Source organism: Narcine bancroftii, chromosome 3 (genome assembly GCF_036971445.1).
Source record: "Narcine bancroftii isolate sNarBan1 chromosome 3, sNarBan1.hap1, whole genome shotgun sequence".
In the NCBI taxonomy this organism is placed as follows: domain Eukaryota; kingdom Metazoa; phylum Chordata; class Chondrichthyes; order Torpediniformes; family Narcinidae; genus Narcine; species Narcine bancroftii.
This window is the reverse complement of record NC_091471.1, coordinates 108,918,612-108,937,955: the sequence shown is the minus strand read 5'-3', so window position 1 is coordinate 108,937,955 and position 19,344 is coordinate 108,918,612. Positions and strand designations below refer to the sequence as shown.

General features: G+C 37.8%; 1 protein-coding gene across 17 annotated transcripts in view; it reads right to left on the bottom strand.

The window, feature by feature from the left end:
- The window catches only part of atp8a1 (ATPase phospholipid transporting 8A1), a 313,300-nt gene that overhangs the window by 219,228 nt on the left and 74,728 nt on the right, over positions 1 to 19,344 (bottom strand). For 16 of the 17 annotated variants that reach the window (XR_011353617.1, XR_011353618.1, XM_069924781.1 and 13 more), the window contains 4 exons: positions 10,319 to 10,418; positions 7,489 to 7,587; positions 3,250 to 3,295; positions 701 to 741 (listed from right to left, as the gene is read on the bottom strand). Coding sequence is in view for 15 of the 17 variants with exons in the window: in XM_069924781.1 (XP_069780882.1) it covers positions 701 to 741; positions 3,250 to 3,295; positions 7,489 to 7,587; positions 10,319 to 10,418 (286 nt within the window). In the remaining 2 variants the exon portion in view is untranslated. Of the gene's footprint in view, positions 1 to 700; positions 742 to 3,249; positions 3,296 to 7,488; positions 7,588 to 10,318; positions 10,419 to 19,344 lie in introns of those variants that run through there. The other variant, XM_069924782.1, reaches the window with a different exon arrangement.

The window sequence follows — 19,344 nt, the reverse complement described above, 5'->3', positions numbered from 1 at the left end:
AGATTCAAAATGCAAAGGTCACATCACCTTAAACAGGCAAGCCTTCTAAGTGATGGGAACCCAGCAGGGTTTTGAATCAATCACGGCAAGGCTTAGTTTTTAGCATGTCCTCGTGCACCTTAATTCTCGGAGACTAAATTTCAACCACTATCAATGATTCTTAATAGGTTAGTGACCTTAGATACTTAGGCTATCTGTATTTAATAAAAATCATGAGTAAATAAAATAGCAGCCATTGATAAAGACAAAAATGAAAGTGCAATTAGTCACGTTGACAAAACCGAAAAAAAAAGGTGGTTTTACTGTCTGCAAAATAAAGATGTGCAAAAGACCATTAGAACTCTGCATCCTATTCCAATTATCCACATTCTTTTCTGCTTTGATCATATTCCCTCTTTGCAAGTTATTCTTATCTATTATCACAATGAATGTAGCCAAGGTAATAATTTTGCAATACAGACTTGAGTAACGCATTATGGATACCAATTTGATCCAGTTCGTCAAATTACTATTTCTTGGACACCTAGGCAAGACTCCAGCATTATTATTCACACCTTCATTTATTAGTTCAGAATGGATCAAGTACCACAAAGAATCAAGGGATCAGCACAATTCCCCACAGACTACATTGATAATAAATGTGTCTGTTAAATTAAAATGGCTTTATTTTATTTGGTGAAGATAAAACAATATTTCATACCTTTTCCCAATGGACAATTTCCCAAGCACCATTTCTCAGCACTTTGAATAAAAGAAATTTTAGAATTAAAATCCACAATGGCTCACAATTCAAAAGTACAAGGAACTTATTAAATACAAGGTTACGATGCTTAATTCTAAATTTCTGGAGAGAGACAGAGAGAGGACCAAATATTAATTATTCTGTGCAAAGTAGAACAAAAATATACAATGATTCCTATAGGACACAGTGACAAAAGAATGAGGTTTCATGAAAAAAATAACTATATATTAATTTAATGAACATCGAGTACCCAGAACACCACTTTTCAAGAATGCTAAGTATTTATTTCAATACATTATCAATGATGCCAAATCCAAATTAACACACATCTTCTGTTCCTCTATTACTACAATAATTATTTGAATGATTTTGTTTACTACAGACACATTATTTGCATGAAATATTAATGGAATAATAAAGTTGGTATTTTAATATCCACCATTCTCTACAAATACATCTTTATTCATATTTCATGCTCTGGACATTTTTGTGAAGATCAGTATTTATTGTCTTTCTTTAATTGGTATTACTTAGGATGGTTGAATGCAGCAGTAACGGTAGTGGCTTTCTAGGTCTTTCAAGAGGCCATAGAGGGTTGTAAGCATGGCGCAGGCCATCACACACAAGCCCCTTTCCTGCACTAACTCCATCTGCCTCGGTAAAGAAGACAATATATTAAAAGGCTCATTCCTCACAAGTCATACTTTCTTCATCCTCTCCCCCCACCACCCCCCACCCCCCGGCCCCGCCTCAGTCAGGAAAAAAGGATTCACAACTCTGAGATCACACACTACCAGATTCAAGGACATTTTTTTTCCTCCCATTATCAGACTTCTGAATGAACCCTAGAAGAGTAAATTATGTCACCTTTGCTCTGTACCAACTGATCTCTCCCTGCAACTCTGAACTTCTGAACTACATACTTCCTTATTGTACTTGTCTGTTCACAAAACAACCTCTGCATTTTGGTACATTAACAAACTAGTCACTCATAGGCCAAATGGGCAAGAACAACTCATTTTCTTCCATAAAGTATGGGTTTTCAGAGAAATCTGGAAGCTTTTGTAGTCATCATTAACAAGACACTGTGTCACTGTTATTTCAAACAATTAAGAGTTTAAACTCTGCAGTGTGATTTTAAACAGGGTCTCTGAATTATTAGCAAAGATCCTTAGATTATTGGTTAGTTATTTAACATCTTGCTGCCATCATGTCTGACAGCTATTTCTATCAAAGGTCAAAGTTCTATTCTTTTATAAAACATGAATTTTGTTTTTGGGTACAAGTTGAGGTGCACTAAGCACATGAGAATTCTGTTGGTACATAAGTTAACTAATTATTTGAGAGCTGTTGATCAAGTTATGAAACAATAAGTTTGATAAATTTGAACAGTATTATTATTTCCTTGGTGTCTGGATGTCCAGGTATAATTCAATCATCTCTTCTCTCCCACAATTGTTGAGTTATTCTGCCAACCTTTAATCATTTTCCCCATGGGCTCAAACCCTGCCCAAATTTTAAGATGTTAATTTTCTGCTCATTTTGTAAGTTTTACCTTGGTAGTGCTCAGTTCACGGGTAAAATTACCCTACATTAAGTAACCCCAGAAAATCTTGCACAAAATGAAATTACCATGTGGTGCTCGAAGCAATAAAAAAATTCAGAATTTTTAGAGGCTATGTGTGAGCAAAAGATTCCAATCACACAAGTGAAAAATTATTTACGCCAATATCCCAATATGGAATTGTGTGGTCTTACAATTCTATTTTGTAAGTTTCTAGTACCTTGTGAATCATGAAACAAATTAATTTAACATTTATGAAATTTCACTGTTGCATTATGTATGAATATGCATAATAAAAATGCAAAATGTGAAGTGTTAGTATTCCAAAAGAGAATGCAATGCATGCATTCCATAACCAACAAAATTTCACTGGAAGGCATTCCTCACATAATTGGGCAAAATCTTCACAATGCTCAACTCATGCCTAGAGAGATGTTTCTTAAAGTTCCAACACCTAAAGAAGCCACCAATTCAAACACAGCAGTAAAATCTATTTCCAGAGAGTAGTAAAGTCACTAATAATTTGCCATACTTTTTAAATTTTTAAAAAAATTTTAAATGTTTTTTTATAACATAGTAGATGCCAATTCTGGCCATTTAAACCCATGCTGCCCAAATACAACCAAATAAACTTACAACCCCTTAAGTTTTGAAGGTTTTGAGGAAACCAGAATACCCAGGGAAAACCCACACAGACATGGGGAGAATGTAAAACTCCTTACAGATAGCACCGGATTCGAACCCAGATTACTGACGTTGGCACTAACCACTATACCAATTGTGCCATATTTCATACAAGGTTTATAGAATAACTGTTGTGGATCATTGCAAGCTTCCAAAACACTTTTACATGTTCAAAAGGGTTTGAAGGTTAGGGTTAGGTTTAGGGTTAAGACTTGTCTGATTCCACATATAATCTAAGACACAATACCATAGTTCCTACCTTGTGCCTTTTTCTTATTCACTCCACTATCAGCATTGTGTCTTTTCTGGAAAGAAAGAATATTTTTCATCATTTGATAAACAAATCAGCTTCACAAATTCTCACATAATAATAAGATTCAAATATTCACCCAATTTCTTGAATCTTCATTCACATGCGAGGTTAGTTGGCTAATATTGATTTCAGCCTTGATTATGAGCAAATTATTGTGGGAAGGTAGAGCAATTAAATTGGATTTGAATCCTAGCAAGAGTTGGAGGTTTCTGGATGAAATAAATTCCATGCTATGTTGGAAGAGCTAGGCAAAAAACTAGGAGGTGCAAAGAACATTTAGACATTTTTGGCAATGAAAATCTAACTGCTTCATGATGCTTTTTGGATGTATTTTTTAAAAACCTGTCTTTAAAACATTCTTAACTAGCAATGAAAAAAAAATTAAGGAGACTTTCAAAATTGTAAGACCACAAGCTATTGGGAGGAAAGTACAAGCCTTCTCCAAAATAATGTATGTTACACATTTTCAATTCAACAGCACGTTTTCTAAATGCATTCATTGCAAATTGAGTATTCATTTCATCCAAAGCAAATACAATTCTTCTCACACCAGCATTGTATTTGAAAACTGATGATAATGGTTACTTTATTTTCCCCTACATGGTCTTAATAACCCTTCCAACAATGATGGCACAGAAATGATACCCCCCCCACTCTGCATTAATACCTTTTCTTCCCCATAGATTCCAAATTTGCTTCATCCATATGTACAGGCCATTGTTAACAATTGGAAATTTTCAATTTTTATGCCATCAGAAGCAGCTGCTGTCATTCAACTACACAAGGTGTATATTGAATGGTTGAATGTACGTCAATGCCAAGATACACTAATGACAGTAGCATGACTCAAAGAAACAGCTACAAATGTAAAAGAAAATTTCAAAGATAACATGTAAAATCAACTGTTGCATTATGTACTAATAGATCTTTTTTTAAAAAAGTTAAGCTTTGGATCAAAATGTTTAAAAAAAAACGAGAAAAAAGCCTGGGTACATCGATGGTAATCCACATTGCCACCATTTCCCAATATAATTTGTTAGATTTTTTCCTCAATCTCTAGGCACCCCTAATTTCTGTTCTATAATTTCTAAATTATTTCATCTTTATGATGCAATAAGCACTCATGTGCTCTTATTCTCTTCTTCCTGCACTTTGCGATCCAACAGGCTCTAGATTTGGCACTCCAAGTGGGTTTTCACATTGGATCAGCTTCTTGAATGCTTTTCACGTTCACAACATATTTATAAAAGGATTAAGATTAATATTTTATTTCAGCACCACTTTCTTGCATTAAACACACCTCTTGATGCACTTAATATTGAAAAAATATTAATCTATATAAAATATTCTCAAGAAATTAGGCTCAGCATACATCTTGGATTGTGAATCTCAAAAATTCATTAGACTTTGAAGAAATTGCTTCTCTCTTCCCTGAATGACCCATCAACCACAGTCAATTGCATCTCTCTTCCCTGAATGACCCATCAACCACAAAGTCAATTGCTTCTCTCTTCCCTGAATGACCCATCAACCACAAAGTCAATTGCTTCTCTCTTCCCTGATGACCCATCAACCACAAAGTCAATTGCTTCTCTCTGCCATGATTGACCCATCAACCACAAAGTCAATTGCTTCTCTCTTCCATGATTGACCCATCAACCACAGTCAATTGCTTCTCTCTTCCCTGAATGACCCATCAACCACAAAGTCAATTGCTTTTCTCTTCCTTGAATGACCATCAACCACAAAGTCAATTGCTTCTCTCTTCCCTGAATGACCCATCAACCACAATTCAATTGCTTCGCTCTTCCCTGATGACCCATCAACCACAAAATCAATTTCTTCTCTCTTCCCTGAATGACCATCAACTACAAAGTCAATTGCTTCTCTCTTCCCTGAATGACCCATCAACCACAAAGTCAATTGCTTCTCTCTTCCTGGAATGACTCATCAACCACAAAGTCAATTGCTTCTCTCTTCCCGGAATGACCCATCAACCACAAAGTCAATTGCTTCTCTCTTCCCTGAATGGCCCATCAACCACAAAGTCAATTGCTTCTCTCTTCCCTGAATGACCATCAACCACAAAGTCAATTGCTTCTCTCTTCCCTGAATGACACATCAACCACAAAGTCAATTGCTTCTCTCTTCCCTGAATGACCCATCAACCACAAAGTCAATTGCTTCTCTCTTCCCTGAATGACCCATCAACCACAAAGTCAATTGCTTCTCTCTTCCCGGAATGACCCATCAACCACAAAGTCAATTGCCACACATGTAGCTACCAGTCCAAACTCCAGTCCACCAGCTGCTTACTAAACATACATTAGCTGCTAACATCAGGCAACTAACACAAAAAAAAATCAAGTTTAATTGTTTCCTTCATTAAAGATGCAGTTATCTTGAAAACAAACGTGAGATTTTGGTGTTTAGTGACATTTTGTGGGTTTCAATCGATATAGCTTCTTTACTGAAAATGTTCAACTGACTAAAGTTCTCAAAATATTGCTTTAGGAAATAAAAATGATAATTATTTCTGCTCAAAGCAAAATGTTATATTTACAAAGATAATCAGTATCATACTAAAAACCTCAGCAAATCGTGTCTTTCAATCCCTGAAAGTGAATTCTCCTATTTTATCTTTATTTCCTGAAAGGAAAGCAGCTATAAAAAGTATGATATTCAGAGCAAGTATGTTTCTATAGTGAATCTTGAAGCAAACTGCTGAAGCTTTGGTGTCTGTACATGACGCAAGTGAATAGCAGATGGTCAATTATTTTTGAAAATGTTGCCTCTTGTCAGGGTCAAGCAAACCAGATACTCCTTTCATCTTAAATACAAATGCATTCCTACTACTTAATAATATCATCTTAATGACACATGGATAATCAAAGAGCTCAGATTTATCTTGAACAATATAAATAATCCGTCACCACCTGCAGTTCATCCCCTTGTGATTAGTCTCCTTGTGGTCACAGTTAAGCTAATGGCCTGTTTTGTGCATGAGAAATGGGCATACTCTATTGTAGTCGCTTACTGATTAGAATTTCTGTGAAATTGTGTTGAGCTCTTTTGAAAGGCTGATAGATTTAGAACATTATAATGTGCAATACAAGGCCCAAAGAATGAAGCAATTACTGTTGGATACATCTGAAGATAATTTAGAAATGAAAGGATTAAGGTTAGGATAAGCATTGTAATATTTTTGTCGAAAGCTAATGAATATTAGCAATGACAGAATTCCTGGTGTTTCAGAATTATTGCAGGAGCTGACAAAATTGTGCAACCAAGTAAAAGAATTGTAAAGCCTTACAATTCATGTTAATTTCAGTTACTTTCTTTGATGAAATCTTCACTGAGGTTGGTTTGAATTTTATGAGTCTATGAAAATTAAAATAAAATATTCAAAAAAAATTCTACATTGCCCGTAAAATAAATGCCAATAATTTTGCAATTATTTCCACCCCAAAATCCATGCCAGCGTTTGCCCAGTAGTTCCAATTTGTGACTTTTAATTTTAAAAAAAACCTTCATGGTTGATCAAACAAAGGATTTAAATATTCCACCACAGCTAACAAACAATATCTGCTTTGAACTGAACACAACTGGTGCTTGAGAGAATATCCTTTTCACATTTAGCAGGTTCTGATGCAAGCCACTGTGACTCCCATTGAATGGTACCTATGAAGAGGAATCGCTGATCACCAACTTGCAGCAAATAAAGTAAAAACACAATGCTGGAGAAAGAGTTTCTCCACCTTTGTGTTTTTACTTCAACTACAGTGTCTGCAGGCCTTCGTGTTTTATTTCTTGGAGGAGGTAAAGCTGACTTATTTCTTAAATTGATAGAACATTGAAACAAATTAGCCCAAGAGGTCTGCTGTGTTGACTAGTTCCTTTTGCTCTTGGAGTCATTATGTCTGTTAATAGCAAATGAGTGCTACAGAGATTTGATGACATCACTGGATAAAGTGACTACCATATTTCAAGAAAGCTTAATTTATCTTCAGACATGTGCTTTAAATATTTTGCAATCTAATAATATTAACCTATTACCTTAGATTTTGATATTTAATATTTAAACTGTACACTGCCTTCAGGATCACCTTGGTCTAAATAAACACATTCTTGCCTTAAATAGTTTCAAATGCACAGTAAAACTTTTTTAAAAATATGATCACTTACAATATCTTCGATTATTTCTTTGACCGCAGCCACAAGAAGAATGAACAACAGTGGGACCAATGTTGTATAACGACCAGTTGGTGAAACATCAGGGATTTGCTGGATAAAAGAAAATCAAATGCAAATATATGCATTACTTTTCTACAAAACATCCCAATGTGTTATACAAAATATCACACATACAAGTAATGAACATAACGAATATTCAGAACTTAACTGCAGAAATTTGACATCAGATTGAGTGGAGGGGTGTTATATCAGGTACTGCTACTGTGGAACTGAAACTTGAGTTTGCATCTTTAGGTGGTATTATTGAGAACTTGGATCCAAGAAAACAAATCTTTATTGGTATCTGGAGATGATGTGGGATTATGACAGAAAACATACTTTCGTAAACCCCCACAACTCAGCTGGAGACAAAAAATATTGGAAGAGGATGATGTAGAAATCGGTGAGAAAAGCTACAAACAGATCACTAAGGTTGAGGGGCTCTGGACTGTCATCATGTTCACGATGGGTTTTATTGATGACCGTGAATAGCACTCGTGATTGGGGAGATTTAAATATGGACCTGACCATTTCAACATCTTTCCAATCTTAGGGGGTATCAGAGTAAAAAAAATAGACAGTAGATTTTATTGATAAAATTTAATATTGTGAAGCATAAATGTGAAATGCACTTTAGGAGAGTCAAGATATTTGTTAATGATATCAGCTCAGTTCATAAAACAAGAACTTTTCAAAAGTCATTCTGGTGCCTTTTCCCCCATAATCTTTGATGTCTTTACTAATCAAGCTATTCTCTGAATAAATCCTTGTGCTATATATACTCTTTCTTTCAGCTCAATCTTAGTTAAGAAACTGGTTTGAGATTTAATTTCAAAAGAGAACTGAACATCTTTGTTCCACTTTTCACAAAAGTGGGAAATAATTTTAAAAACAAATTGGGCCTCTGTGGGAACCTCATTGTCACAACTTTTTCCCACCCTGTTTAAAAATTGTCCTCTATTACTATTTATTGCTAGCACTTTCCCACGGTCCCTTATAAAGGTTTATATAGGTCGGCACAACAACAGGAGGTGAAAGGCTCATACTGTGCTGTACATAAAGCTTAATTATACATGATTAATTTTGTTCAAATAAAAGATCATAATACATTGATCAGGATTTAGGGCAGATCCACCATCGCTCAATGTGTCATGATGTCACCAGTATAAGGTAGAACTGTCCTAACCCCAAGGATGGATCCTTGCAAGTGTGAGAGCGTTTAGTGTCCTAGTTAGGAGTGGTCAAGTGTGAAAAGCCAAACCCCCATTCCTATCCCAGGACAATGAACAGCCAATTTAGTGGGATGCAAGGGTGAAAGGGGCTTTAGTCATGGAAAGCAGGACCATGTGTATACTCAAGGATACTTTTTTCTTTGGCTTGGCTTCGCGGACGAAGATTTACGGAGGGGGTAAATGAGCTGCAGGCTCGTTTGTGGCTGACAAGTCCGATGCGGGACAGGCAGACACGGTTGCAGGGGAAAATTGGTTGGTTGGGGTTGGGTGTTGGGTTTTTCCTCCTTTGCCTTTTGTCAGTGAGGTGGGCTCTGCGGTCTTCTTCAAAGGAGGTTGCTGCCCACCGAACTGTGAGGCGCCAAGATGCACGGTTTGAGGCGATATCAGCCCAAATCCATTAAATTAATTTTAGAAAGTTGGTTGTTATTCTGTTAACAGTGATTAGGTGCATAGGACCATCCCAATCAGAGCAAAGAGACAATTTTACAGCACAGCCCTCTATCTAAAGTCTAGTCCAACTATCAAGCAAGCCTTTCCTACATTTATCCTCACCTTCCATCAAGTCCCAAGACTTTACCTTTCATTTACATACTATGTACACTTCACAGAGTCCAATTAACATACCATCTCACAAGTTATAGGAAGTCTGAGGAAACCCACATAGTCACAGAGAGAATATATAAGTCCACAAGGACATCACAAGTGTGAACATCAGTTGATGTGGTTTGGTTTTGTGCTTACTAAGAAACGTGTAGGTCAATTTCCCCTTGTGGAACAAATATAAATGATGCATTCCTTTAGGACCTTTCTGGAAGCATTTACCATTCTGGCTGAAACATGTCCAACCACCAGGGGAAATATATATCTCATAGCAATTAAATATATACTTTAGATTTCAAATTAGGTGAGTTCTAGATTGGAAAGTAATGTAGTCCCATACATTTCTGACTTTAGCACACCCCCTCCAAAATAAATCATAGTCATTACCCCAGCTAATGTCCATTCAGAGTGGCATAATCATTTCAGCATCATTTAATTGGGTAAATATTTCCTCATCCAATCTATTTGCCTGTAATACTGTTAATGTCACAATTGCTCTTTTCATTATGACTACAAGTAATGTGAATTATAAATTGTGTGAACAGCAGAAAACTAAGAGCAGGGAACTGAAGCATTTACTGCTTTACAATAGAACTTTTTATACGTAGTTAGCTAATTTCCCACATTTAATTTTTAACTGTGCTGTTTTATCACATTCTTGATCCAGATGTGTACAGGGACTGCAGTTTTCCTCTCACAATCTTGTCACTACCCCAAGCTACCCCGTTCAGAATGGCATCCTTAGAATAAGTAGTTGAGCAGGACAGATTTTTTTTAAACGATCTTGTCAGTCTAGCACAAATATCAGGAAGATGACCTTGAATATCTTGGTGTGGAAAATAAGTAGATGAGAAAGTAAGAAGTTTTCATTTGAGGGTAAAATTAATTTCTAAAAATGGAGAATGTATTGAAATTATTCAACCAAACACTGTGCAATCAAGCAAACTCACCTGGAGAAGGGCTATAAAGAGGAAAAACGAATTGGCTGCTCTTCTGAACTGCGAGTAAAGGAACCTTGGCAGGAATGTAAGGAGGTTATATTTTGCAGTGCTAAAGAGAAGCAAAAACATCAGTCATTAAACAAATATCCATCAATTGTAATCAACTTAAAAGGGTTTATGGGGCTTTTTTTAAACTTTATCTAACTTTTTCAATATTTTTAAATGTTTTATAAGTAAATCGTACATAGATAATAATAAGTAGCCAACAAAGTAATGGATACAAATAACCTACGAAACATTAAAAAATGTCAAAAGAAAAAAAAATCATACTAATAATCTAACCCCTCCCTTGAGAAGTTATTGGTTGAACATATGTGTTCCATTATTGTAAAAGGGAAAACAACCAAACCACAAAAAGGGATTTAAATAATCTTATAAATTAAGAAAATAATTAATAAAAGAGCTCCATAAACATACAAATTTAAAGTTCATTTCAGTAGTCAAACATTTAATGTTTCCCAAAGTCAGTAGACATTAAATACAAATAGGAGGGTCAGCATCTTTCCATCTCATTAATATAGCTCTTCAAGTGATAAGGAGAGCAAAGGCAACTACATGGGATTGTAGTCCAGACAAATTCAAGTCAGTCCAGCTTACTTGTTCCAAATAGGGCAAGGTTTGGGAGTCAAAGTAATATTAAGAACTAAAAACAAGGTATGAATAGATGGAGAGAAGAATACGACCAAAACAGAGGAAACAATGAACCTTCTTCAGTCTTGCACCTGTCACATTTGGAAGAAATGTTAGAATAAAATTTAGTTAATTGAACTTTGGAGAAGTAAGCTCAATTAGAGAAGATGAATTTACTTCAAAATAGAATCACATGTAGCATCAGAAAATAATTGTTGAAAATCTTGCTCCTGTAATTTCTTAGTCTTGTCCAGGGAATTACCACTAGAAAATAATAATGACTCATAAAGAACTGATATCAATTTTTTTTTTCAATCATCGGTTTAAAATTATATACCTTCTCTATCATATTTTTTTCTAGATCTTGAGGGGGTCTCAATATCAAGGGATTCAAGAAGATCCTAATCAGAAAATATCTCAAAGAACAATATTTAGATAATTTAAACTTAGAAGATAACTGTTCAAAAGAAGCCAAATTTTAGTCAATAAAAAGATCTTGAAAGGATTGGATACCTAACTCTCACTATTCATGAAAACTAAAATTGTGTACTGAAGGTAAAAAAAAATAGCTAAAAGGAGACTGTCTGGCAGAAACCTATGGTATCCAAAATGTTTTCTAAATTGAAACCAAATTCTCAACATATGTCTAACAACAAAATTATCAGTTAATTTAGAAGCAGATAAAGGTGATGGTACTTCCAACTATCAAAATAAGAGAATACTTCTTAATAGATTCAATTTCTAGATTAATCCAACTTGTAGCATCCAAAAAGTAATGCAGTACAACTCCAATTATCTGAAATCATATTCTCCGAAATCCTCATTTACCTGGATTTAAAAAATAAAAAAAAATTGGATAAATGAGGATATCCAAAACAAATCAGAAATTCTCATTTATCCAAAATTTTTTTTTGGAGCCAAACTGACCTCACAGGTTGAAAAAAAAATTCACAACATGAAATTAAAACAATTGTCCTTGTTTCAGGTAACTCACTCCTCTCTCTCTTTCCATTTCTTCTTTACCTTTCCCTATTGACTTTTCTCTCCGGCTTGGCTTCGCGGACGAAGATTTATGGAAGGGTAATGTCCACGTCAGCTGCAGGCTTGTTTGTGGCTGACAAGTCCGATGTGGGACAGGCAGACACGATTTCAGCGGTTGCAAGGAAAAATTGGTTGGTTGGGGTTGGGTTTTTCCTCCTTTGTCTTTTGTCAGTGAGGTGGGCTCTGCGGTCTTCTTCAAAGGAGGTTGCTGCCCGCCAAACTGTGAGGCGCCAAGATGCACGATTTGAGGCGATATTAGCCCACTGGCGGTGGTCAATGTGGCAGGCACCAAGAGATTTCTTTAGGCAGTCCTTGAACCTCTTCTTTGGTGCACCTCTGTTTCAGTGGCCAGTGGAGAGCTCGCCATATAACACGATCTCGGGAAGGCGATGGTCCTCCATTCTGGAGACATGACCTACCCAGCGCAGTTGGATCTTCAGCAGCGTGGATTCGATGCTGTCGGCCTCTGCCATCTCGAGTACTTCGATGTTGGTGATGAAGTCGCTCCAATTTTCTCTCCAACTCCCTCACAAACTGCATGTCAATGTCTCCCAGCCACAAGCAGTCGGAAGAATCCCTTGTCCCAGCGTCATCAAGGAGAGCGGCCTCCCGGGCAGGAGCGCAACCTCAGGCTCAGTGATGTTCCCTCCCCTCCCATACCCTTACGTCCCTCCCTGGCATACCGGATGCTGACACCGACTCCGAATCCTCCCCTCAGCCTACTTTCCCGTGTGCATGTGTGGTAGTCGAGGGGAGGATTCGGAGTCGGGGCTTGGGCGTCAGGAGATCCAGTGACTGGGGAGACGGGATCTTTATTTTTTTTAGGAATAAGAGAAATTGAAGCTTCATAAAAGGTATCTGGCAATTTCCCAGCAGCCAAGGACTCAGAAAGAACCAAATCCAAATCAGATATCAATAAATAGGAAAAAGTCTTATAAAACTCTGCTGGGAAACTATTGGAACTGGTAACTTTGCTGGACTGCAAAGAGTTCATTGTTGCAGCAATCTCTTCAAAAGAGTTAGGCTTCTCCGGCAGTATCTGCTTCTCTGATGATGATGAAGAAATATTTAAATTATCCAAAAATTTCACTAGAAAAGATGAATCTTTAATTGATTCAGTACTATGGAGCTTAGAATATTGACAAAGCTTCATTTATCTCAACATGATCAGTAGTCCAGGTACACAATCCTTTAACCAGAGCCCTTGGGAGACAGGGTGTTCCAAATTTCGGATTTTTACAAGCCAGATTTCAGCCCACCCAACTCATGCTGCCGGTCTCTCCCCCTTGCTCGCCTGACTCGCGTTGGCGGTCTCCCGCCCACCCGACTCGTGCTGCCATTCTCTCGCCCGCCTGACTCACGCTGCCGGTCTCTCGCCTGCCCGACTCGCGCTGCTGGTCTCTCACCCCGGCCCGCTCGACTCGCACTGCCGTCTATCTCCCCACTTGCCGGATTTTGAAGCTTTCCGGATTTTAGATGTCCAGATAAAGGATTGTGGTCACTCCATCATCTTTACGGTTTTCTGTAATAATCCGTTTAGCTGTATAGTTTTAAATTTGGCTGGCTAAAAGCTTCCTAGTCATAAATACATGTATGTAAAATTGAGATTTAGTTTTTAAAAGCTGGGTTTGTATTGGGTAAGCAAGAAGCAAATCATTTTTGAGTTCGACTCTTTTTTAAAGAAGCTCAGGTATTGTTGAGCAATACATTTCAACTGGTTGGCCTGTTCATCTCTCTGAATTGCCACTCTTTTTCACTTAAAAAAAAGAGATTATTTGACCTCTGTGCTTTAAAGGAATCCCAGATTACCAAACCAGAGACCTCAGAAGAGGAATGATTATTTAAAAAAAAGGCAATTTGATCTTTCATAAATTAAAAAAAAATCAGGATCAGACAATAAAATGAGATTCAAACGCCACTGCTTCATGGGATATTAAATAGATAAAATCACTAGAGAATGCTCTGAAATTATTATACTCTTGTAGCGGCTACTACGGTAGAGCTACTGAAATAATACAAAAACACACACCAGACTAGTCAACTGAAATCTGATTTATTCAGGGTTAACAGGCTTCTTTTATATACTGCATGTCCCGGGCTCCACGGGACAAGGTGGAAAGTGAAATTGCTGCCGATCCACGGGACCGGAAAGTTTAAATCTAGCCTTGGAAGTATTCTGTGCTTTCTGGCAGGAGACTCAACAGCTCAACGTGCCATTCCTCAGCACTCAGTATCTCTTGCGTGTGGTCCTGGTGAGTAGGCAGATGTTCGCATTAGGGTTTCACACACCTGTAGAACCGCACCGGCAACAGTTCGCATTGCCTCGCTTTGCGCCCGCTCTGCCCGCTACACTCATATTTACAAAAATCAACAAATGGAATTAATTGTTTGTCTGTAGGAAATAATCAATCCCTGAGTCAGTATGATGTTTATTAGAGAAAAAAAAAGAATTCCTCATCACTAGGATGGAGAAATCACCAAATATTTAGAATACCAGATTGCAGCATAAATGAGTTAATAAGTATAGCGGACTTAGTTAAAGTAACAGTTTTGGGAGATGAATGGTCAAGCACAGGGTCTAGTCAACAATTCAAATATGGTAAAAGAGAGCAGAAACACTCGAAAAAATTTGGATCTTCGATATTGGTTCCATAAATATTAACAAAAACAGTTTATTATAAAGCTTACCAGAAAGAATCAAAAAGCATCCATTAGTGTCAGCAATAACATTATGTTTGATAAATGGAACATATATTGGTCAACCAAAATTGGAACGACTCTAGGCTTGGCCATAAATAATGAGTAGAAGTGCTGTCCCTTCCAAAAGTTTAAGAAACAAGAGGTATCAGATAAACGCAAATGAGTTTCTTGTAAAAAGATTATCCCAGGTTGAAACTTTTTAATATATGAAAAGACTTTATATGACATTTAATTGAATGGTTCAAACCCAAGATATTCTAAGAAATTTGCAGTCAGGCTGGGAAAAGTAGCGAAGGCTTGAGGCTAACTTTGTACAGCTGAAACGTAACTTTTTAAAATTGAGACAATTCTTTCATAACTTCAGCAGAGGACTCATCCATGATCTGAATATTCTGTCCACGATATTATAGCATTCCTCTTTGATGGAATTCTCTTAAAAGTTGATCTTTGAATCTGAAAACGATGTTGACGGAGAATAATAGAATGAAACTTGCCACCAAGAGCAGGCTTTGAAATTAGCAATCGATGTGCTCTGTCAACTTCACGCATTGTAGGCAACAAATCTTGACCAAACACCTTGCGGAGAAATTCAGCGAAGGATTTGGAAAGATGGCCCAATTCAGTTCCTTCTTTTAAACTGATAATTCTTAAATGATTTCTTCTGCTCCTCACCTCCAGATCTACTACTTTCTTCAGTAAAATGTCATTGGATCTACTTAGCAATGAATGAGTTTGTTGTAAATCTTCAAGTTGAGCTTCTGACTTTTCCAATTCCTTGTTTTTGGTATCATGAAATTCAATGGTAGACCATAGTTCTTCAAAATTCTTGGCACCCTGAGGAAGAGAAGTTTTAATCGCTTTTCCATCATTTTTGTATTCTTTAGCATCCTTCCTCAGGTCCTTAATAAACTCCATTATAGTAAGGGTAAAATCTCCAAAGGTAGAAGCTTCTTCCTCTTTCCTTCCAGATTTGGTTCTACGAGCAGTAATAATGAACGTTTGTGAAAAGAAAGTATTATAAAGAATGAGGAAAAAAGAAACCAAAAACAAGAAAAAAAGTAATTAAAAAAAAAATAAAGATATGGGAGTTTGAAAACTAAAAAGAGTTTGGAGCAGCTAAAAAAGCTGATCATTCCATGAATTGCCAGCAGGGAACTCTGGGATATTTCTAACATAACAAGTTCTATAAGCATACAGACACAAAGTCTTCATAATAATTTCAAGAGATGAACAAATGTGAAGCACCAGAGGATGATTATAGGCTTGATTGCTCTGGGTAGAATCTGCAATTTTCAATTTTTAAGCTTTTAAGCTTTTCACTCAATGAGCCACAATATTCAATCTTCAATTCATTCTCCGATAGAATTCCAAACAATAGCATTAATCCACGACTATATTACATTCTATTAAGCAGACCTACTTTCTGCAATATTACTGCACATTTCCTGAACGCAAATGAAATTTATTCAAGATTTTGTTGCCTGTGAATCACATCATTGATACAGGCAATTTGCAGTTCTGACAGATTGATGCTACTTTAAAATGTTATAACCTGACAATATATTGTAACCCAACCACTCATTTAAATGCAAATCTTTGCTTAAATGAAATAACACTTTCTGAATTAGATCGACTTCCCCCTTTCAGTCACATCATTTAAAATCAAAAGTGAAAGTTTAGTCAACTATATTTTTGAAGATTTATTCACATAATTATACAACTTAGTCGTCCCAACCTTTGATGAAATCGCTCTCATCTATACATGAGCTCTACCTATTGGATAGTATCTGAAATGGAAGAGGGCAATGTTTCGAGTATCCAGACAGTGGGGAAGAGATGAGCTCCACTCACAAGATATCCTTCTCCATCATAGATATTCTCGACCCCCAGAAATTTACAGGCTAAAAACCAGGTACTTTGGCTGCAAGACAAAGCACCAAATGAAAGCCCATACTGATTGGTGCAGAAAGACTTTAAAGGAGACAGTACAGATAAGTGTTGAAAAGAACAACAATCAAATTGGCACCGATACAGGTGTGTAAACAATCAGTGTGAGGACCTTTCAATATCAAAACCAATTTACACAATTCATCATTTTATTGACTGTACCGAAGTTGCTTGGGCTTTTTACTTGACCAGATACAGGGTCGCTATTGAAATCTATAAAGAAATTATATGGTGCTTGTTGTTTTGGTCTGTTATTTTACCAGACTTTCCTATGAAAATCAGAAAATCTACTTTCTAACCTAAACCTATCTCCAGCTAAAAATAATTGAGTTTATGAAACTGTACAAAAAAAAATTATATCCAGAGTCTCTGAACTGAACCAAAGCATTTATGTGGCTAGTGGCAGCGTCCCTATGTTTCGCCATGCTGGGATAGGCTGCACCATGGAAATGCAGCACCAGGGAGGTCAGGTCAGTTGGTTGGAAGGACTCCTTTTGGCTGTCATCGCACAGTTTGCGATCATGTCCACGGTGACCTTCCTCCTCGCCCTGGACTTCCCGCCCCCTGAAATGTCAGCCATTGTCATAAGGCTGCTACCGTGGCGACAACCCCTCCAACATCATGACCCGTCTGGTCAATGGCTACATGAACCTCAGGTAATTGCTCCGCAGTCCACCCTGGATATTGCTGGAGTTCGCACAGAGCAAGCGCGACCATCCTACCCAGGGACAACAGTTCATCTGAATGGTTCCACCCTCCGTGGGGAACGGAGAGAGGAGCCAAGGCCGGTACCGAGTGGCAAATGCAGGATGGAGGATGTGGTTGAGAAAAGGGGGTGAGATTGAGGGTTGGCTGAAGGAGTGTTGGGTAAGAAGGTTTGAGGATGGGGTATGATGTGATGTGAGATGGTATGAGGGTAGGTCTATGGAAGGTTGTGAGGGATAGTGTGGAGAAGGCTGTAGGGTTGTGTGGGGAAGGTGTGAGAGATGGTATGGGGTGAGCATTCAACTCAGGCATAAACTCCAGTTTTCTATGCCCACCAGGCATATCATGTTAGGGTTAAGGTTGGGAGAGAGAAATGTCTGAAAAACTTAAACACATGGAGTTCTGAAGGAGGGTTTGGGTGAAGTTCTGGAGGGAGTGGGGGAAGGGTTTGTGGAGTTTTGAAGGAGGGATAGGGAGAGGTGGGTGTGGAAAGAAGGATTCTGAGGGTTTGGGTGAGAAAATTATGAGGCGAGGGTCTGTGAAGGAGAGAATGAGGATACATGTGGAGCTAGCAGAAGATGGGAAGGGTCTGGAAACGTGGTCGAGCTGCTGGTTCCGAGACCTGAGCATCAACGGTTGACGTTGACGGTGCGCTGACTGCTGTGATGTGAGATCTCCATGATTTGTCACAGAACCTAAGGTGATGAGGACTTTAGCGGATTGATCAGAAATCAATAGATTCATAGTGAGATCATTCCCGCACTTACGTTGCAAGCATAGACATCATCACGACATCATCTTTCCTTCTCGTTTTGACCCGACAACACGCTCGCCCCACTTTGCCTCTGACACTACCTTGCTTGGAGGATACAAGCTGGGCTAGTTCTGACATCCCAGTCCGCCTTCGACACATTCACACAGGTAGCTGAACCGTTCGAAAGGCGGATTATACCCGGCTTGAATCCTCTGTGTAAAAAAGTTTTGTCCGAGCGAAAAGAGATAGATGTCTTCACGTGAGGGTGTACACTTCAAGCTGCAGCATTTGGTACAGCACAGAAAGCAGGCAATTTGGCCCTTCCAGTCTGTGCCGACCACTATTTCACTAGTCCCACTGACCTGCTCTCATTTATACAGTGCATTGTTGACAGCAATGTATTACAGTACCATTTAGGTGCAAAAGCCAATAAAGGTTCCGAATTGGCTTGCTTTTCCTACCTGTTGCAGCAGCCAAACACAAATCAAAGGGACTTTGTTAATTGGCTGACATTAAGTAGGCATCAGGCTGAGTTGCTTTGCATCCTGTCAGAGATCAAGGAACCTTCAAGGTTCTGCATCTTTATCTTTGCTATAAAAAAGACACTATTTGAACTGCTGAGTTTCTCCAGCATTGTTTTTGCTCAACCACGGTGTCTACAGACTTAGTTTTACTTCTGGACCTGACTTATTCTGTCATTCAGCACATCAAACATGGTCAAAGGCAATTTGCTGTCTGTCAATAATTGGAACATCTGGAAACCCAGTGAACCAGCCCACTATTTTGAGTGTCATGGGATCCTCGGAAGCTTTTAGATCATTCACATAAATGAATTTATTTGTCCCAGCAAAAGCTTTTGAATTCAGAGTCCTGAAAGTAAATATGGGCTCTCATTATAAATATATGGAACAATTTGTCAGACTGAAAACATTAAGGAAAGTATCCCATTGCACCCATTAAATCTGCATTCAAGCACTTGCTGTTATTCTCTCCAAGGAGTACAAAAACAATGTACTTTCAGTGAGGAGTGATTCTACTGTGTTTCTTCCAGGAGTCAGTGTTCCATCAGGTCTCCTTCACAACGCCTGCATGTTGCACCACATAAAAGATCTATTACAACTACCACCTTCAGTCTCCAAATAATTAATTCACAGCTACAATAGAGTTTCAAAACATTTCTGTTCTATGTGGCTTAATG